The sequence below is a fragment of the Pollachius pollachius genome, assembly GCF_949987615.1.
Source record: "Pollachius pollachius genome assembly, chromosome: 3".
NCBI lineage: Eukaryota > Metazoa > Chordata > Actinopteri > Gadiformes > Gadidae > Pollachius > Pollachius pollachius.
In genome coordinates this window covers 37,339,338-37,344,816 of record NC_136936.1, presented here as the reverse complement: position 1 = coordinate 37,344,816, position 5,479 = coordinate 37,339,338, and the positions used below count along the sequence as shown (strand labels likewise).

The window sequence follows — 5,479 nt, the reverse complement described above, 5'->3', positions numbered from 1 at the left end:
TTCTACCCAACCTAAAAAGCGAAGTCTTCTTTCAAAAAGGATCCATGACCAGAGCTGTGCTTAAACTTCTGCAAAACTCTGAGTTGCAATTGAAAGATGGAAACAACTTAGAGCCAGTAGGATCTCCAGACAGATTTTTTCTCCTGACCAGACCAAGCATCAATTCACCCTACTATGTAAGACAATGATCTTCAGTCAATAGACATTTAGACGTAGCGGGACATGACACAATCTACATTGGATACATGATACATTCTTAGCATGTGATGCTTGATAGGTGCATTGAAAGTCTGTGGACGAAGCCACAACCCTTCTGCGGTTGAGGGCTCAGTCTGGTTTGCAAGCGAGAACATAGAAGTACTTCAAGTCAACAACGACCTCCGTCTCTGGAGAGGTCACCTTCATGGCCGACATCAGCCTGAGACAGACACAGTGTGAAATGATGTAAAAACTGCTTATATAACCGGGTTGCAATACTGGAAAGGTACTTTAGACCATAATGTTGAAGGTGCATGTAAATGTAAACATTTGTGTGAGTGTGTGTGTGTGTGTGTGTGTGTGTGTGTGTGTGTGTGTGTGTGTGTGTGTGTGTGTGTGTGTGTGTGTGTGTGTGTGTTTGTGTACATACTTGTGTGTGGTGATGCTTGACAGCCTGCGAGCTGTCTTAGGATCTTTCTTGAGGAGGGCTCGATAGTTGGAGAACGTCTCCACCATCCCTATGAAGCCGGACAGAGGAACCGTCCTTCTCACACGCTTGTCATGCCTGGAATACAAAACAAGCACACCCCCTGAGGATCACAACAGTAGGACATATTGATGAATCTGTAGCCCTGATCCAAGCTCTCATCCTAAACATCTTTAAGGAAATGATGAGGATAACTTGTAAAAACTGAAAAGAGTTTTGAGTGTTAACCGAAAAAGAACCACCCATTCACTAACGATTTTATTGCGTGTTGATGAATTTGCATTCAGATTGATTATGATAAAAAACATTATCAGAACTAAAAAGAGAAGTGCAAGGGAGAGAGAGACCAATTTACATTGTCTGGTGTTAATACTAGAGATAATAAAAAATAATAATTAATACTTTATTAATTAATACTTTCAAATCATCATTGGAGAAACGACTCACCACTCCTTGTATGGATAGGGGATGGCCTCATAGCTTTCTTTGTAGAGCGGTTTAGAGGTGGTTCTCAGGTGAGGGCTGAAGTGCGGTCGCAACGCTGCATAGAACTACAAGAAACAGCCTTGTCAGAGAAACGGAGGGCCGCTCGCCACGTCATTTGTATCAATGCCAATGCCTCCCAGTTATTTGCTTCGTTGGGAATTTTTAGGTCTGTACAGTCGACCTACCAGAAATGAACACTGAACCTGCAAATCTGGTTCACTTGTTTTTAGCTACAAAAAACACGGATGACCCCTTAAATACTAGTAACTTTCATAAACACCATCACTATCGACACATATACGTGCAACGTTTTCACAGTTTAACTTCTGACACCAGCAGGAGCCAACCCTTCAAAAAATGTTATATGCACTCATGGATTGAAGCAGTGACTTAGTGCTGCTCCTTTCTCTCGTCAGTTGGACTTTCACCTGTCGAGTAGTTACTGTTTGCTTGATGCACCTCAGCCAAGGCTATGGTCAATGAAGTGAACTCAATTTGAAGTAAGAATGTCCACCAAAATTACCTATATATAAAATATTTAACCCTGTGTCCACTCTGTTTCTGCTAAGTATTCGGTCACTAAGCAGAGTAAAATTAGACAAATGCAAGGAGCATGTAGCGGTTAGTGCATGGTGCTCTGGGATGCTTGTGTGTACAGACGGCAGACAATGGGGTTTGAAACCGCACAACCTTTCGGCTGTGGGTCAAACCCCCTTACCACTAGACCAGGGGTTTCCAGACTTTCCCATGCCTTGACCCATCTGTGACTTTAACCTGTGACCTTCACAGGAAATAATGCTAAAAAATGAGAGAAAAATACATTGTCCATCATTACAATGTTTCCCTTTTTCATCTTCCCTCTTATCTTCAAAGCATAGTGATGATCAAATCAAGCTGACAAGACAATATGCATGTATTCCCCTAGCATGATCCTCTGACGGGTCTTGGCCAACAGTTCAACTCAAACCACTGCATTCCACCATCCTGCCCGTTTTCACCTCTTCACAGATTGCGTTCAGGGTGTCCGAGGGGCAGCCCTCGTGGCTCAGCTCCATGTCCATGGTGTAGTTGAGCAGAGCCAGGCAGCCACGGGGCTTTAGGACCCTGTGGGCCTCCTGGAGGAAGCGGGGGCGGTCGAACCAGTGAAAGGCGCTCATGGCGGTCACCAGATCCACCGAGCCGGTGGCTAGTGGCAGCTCCTCGGCCGTGCTCAGCCTAGATAGAGCGGGGGGAGGAGAGAGTGGTGGGGTCACCGTTCAAACCTCCGCTGAGCAGATGTTGGAACCAAGACAGGAAAAGTCATGTGTGTGAATTTGTTCATGTGTGGGACCTGTTGTATGAACCGCAAGATAACTTCTACAATATATTTAGTTTCTGGCTACTATACATTTTTATTTCATTCTAATTTTTTCATAAATATACTTATGGCATGGTTTTGTGACAATTAATGTGAAATTAAGTCTGAATGTTGCGATTAATTTCAAAGTTCTCTGAATGCACACTTACTTATATGTGACATTAGGCATGCTAGCATGTGCCACGGCCATTTCAATCTGGGCGGGGCTTATGTCAGTTGCAACCACAGACGCAAAGTGCTTGGCCAATAAGGTGCTGCCCTGGCCTGAGCCACACCCAACATCCAGAGCCAAGTCGAAAGGCCGCCCTTTCTGACAAAACAGAGGACACAGCCACGCATATTAAACAGCATGTTGACCCAACATGTTGGCAAACAAACATGTGGGTCTGTTCTGTGTGTGTGTTTGCATTAATTGCCTTATGCACTGAAGTGCATGCTGCTATGAGGGGCCGCCTGGGACAGAATTCATACTTGGTCTTACACACTATTATAATCTTGCATATACACCACTATACTCATACATACACACTATAATACTCCTTTTAGATGTATGTATGAGAGTGTATAGTCATGTTTGTGAGAGAGTATAGTAGTGTATGTGAGAGAGTATAGTTGGGTATGTGAGAGAGTATAGTTGGGTATGTGAGAGTATAGTAGAGTATGTGAGAGAGAAAAGTAGTGTATGTGAGAGAGTATAGTAGTGTATGTAAGAGAGTATAGTTGTTTATGCAAGAGAATATAATAGTGTGTGTGAGAGAGAATAGTAATGTGTGTGAGAGAGTACAGTAGTGTGTGTAAGAGAGTTTGACTGAAACTGAAGTGAGTTTGATTCCTCAGTTCCTGATTGGCCGACAGAAGAGGCGGTAGCTTCTGGCACTCAAAATACTGCGCTGACTCTTCTCACTCACTCGTAAATACTCACTGTTGAATCTCCAGCGCTGTTGTTATGCTGCGTTTGCACCAAAAAATGATTTGGTCGCTTGTTCGCGTGGCCGCCTGAGTTTGAGAGAGGCTTCCTCTTGTGACCACCAATTCATTCTCAACCATGGCCGGTCTCTACGTGTTGTGGAAGGACCAGAGACGTCAGAAAAAACGACGCAGTCGTTTAGGATTCATAATATAACCCGTTCTATAAAATATTCTAATCTAGAAACCTCCGGGAACTGAGTCCAGGAGCTCTATATCTAAATAATATAAGATGATATAATATATAGATATCTTTATATTATAATATTGTAGCGTCATAACCTGGCTAACGCCAGACTCCCGGACGATTTCCGGGAGTCCGCAAACGGCAACAATCCCTTTCTCCTCCATGTCGTGGTTCAATCTGGACTTCAGATTGATGTGAAAGGACCAGAGACGTCCGAAAACCTGACGCAGTCGTTAAGATTCATGATATCATCCGGAGGCGCACACAACTTTTGGCAGTTATATTATATATTATATTATACAGATAGATATAGAGCTCCAGGACCCCCCGCCCGGAACTCCCGGAGTGTTCTAGATTAGAATATTTTATAGAACGGATGATATCATGAATCCTAAACGACTGCGTCGGTTTTTCCGACGTCTCTGGTACTTCCACAACACGTAGAGACCGGCCATGGTTGAGAATGAATTGGCGGTCACAAGAGGAAGCCTCTCTCAAACTCAGGCGACCACGCGAACAAGCGACCAAATATTTTTTGGGTGCGAACGCAGCATAACAACATTGCTGGATATTCAAGAGTGAAATGGCAGTATTTTGAGCGCCAGAAGCTACTGCCTCTTCAGTCAGCCAATCAACTCACTTCCTTTTCATTCAAACTCTCTTCCGTTTCATTCAAACTCACTTCAGTTTCATTCAAACTCACTTCCGTTTCATTCAAACTCTCACATACACTACTATACTCTCTCACACATACTACTATAGTCTCTTGCATTGACAACTATACTCTCACACACACTACTATATTCTCTTGCATAAACATATATACTCTCACACACACTACTATATTCTCTTGCACAAACATCTATACTCTCTCACAGACCCTGCTATACGCTCTTACATGCACTACTATTCTCTCTCTCACACACTACTATACTCACTTGCATGAACAACAATACTCTCTCACATACACTACTATACTCTCTCACATACCCAACTACTGTATATGCTCTCTCACACACTACTATACTCTCTCACATACAGTACTATACTCTCTCACATACACTACTATACACTCTCATACATACATGTAAAAGGAGTATTATAGTGTGCGTGTGTGTGTGTATGAGTATACTGGTGTATATGCGAGATTATAATAGTGTGTGTAAGACCAAGTATAAATTCTGTCCCAGGCGGCCCCTCATATTATGCAATGTATGTTGTGCAGTCACACTGAACCAGGTAGATCGTCATACCTTCTTTTCCACAAAGTCGACCACATGCTGTATGAGATGATCCGAGGGCGAGACCCTGAACCTCAGGTACGCCTCTGCATGCTCCTTGCCCTCAAACAGACGGTGAGCCATCGCTTGATCTCGTCCTTCAACACGCGGCACAAGAGTTCTCACCTTGTTCCTCGTACATCTAGACCATATAGAAAAGAGTTGTGGAGTCAAGAGTCTTTACCGGTACTTTTAACCAAACTAATGACCTGAAACGGGAAGTTAACTAATGCTTTAGAGTTAGAGGATTTGCTGTACATGAATGAATGAATCTATTCTCAATCTCACACAAACTCTCCCTCACTCTCTCACTAGTCTCACAAATTAGGCTCTAGATCTAGAAGTCTTATGGCAGACGGGTCAACGGGCCAGTTCTTTTTTCTTTTTCTTCAAATGTATTTTGACCAATCATGTGGCTGTGGGAGGGGATCTTTCAGACCTGAGTTAAATGGAACGGCTCATGCCCAGAAACAGCATGAGAAGTTAACCTCCTTAGGTCAGAGAGATTATTGTAGGCC

At 43.3% G+C, this 5,479-nt stretch overlaps 1 protein-coding gene across 1 annotated transcript; it reads right to left on the bottom strand.

Annotated features, from left to right (window-relative positions):
- Positions 1 to 327: 327 nt before the first annotated feature.
- LOC307073843 (putative methyltransferase) lies at positions 328 to 5,045 on the bottom strand (the record flags this gene model as incomplete). The annotated part of the gene is made up of 6 exons (XM_079733802.1): positions 328 to 418; positions 629 to 763; positions 1,133 to 1,236; positions 2,170 to 2,386; positions 2,678 to 2,838; positions 4,935 to 5,045. 6 exons carry the CDS (start codon positions 5,043 to 5,045, stop codon positions 328 to 330), a joined length of 819 nt encoding a protein of 272 aa, XP_079589928.1.
- Between the last annotated feature and the right edge of the window lie 434 nt (positions 5,046 to 5,479).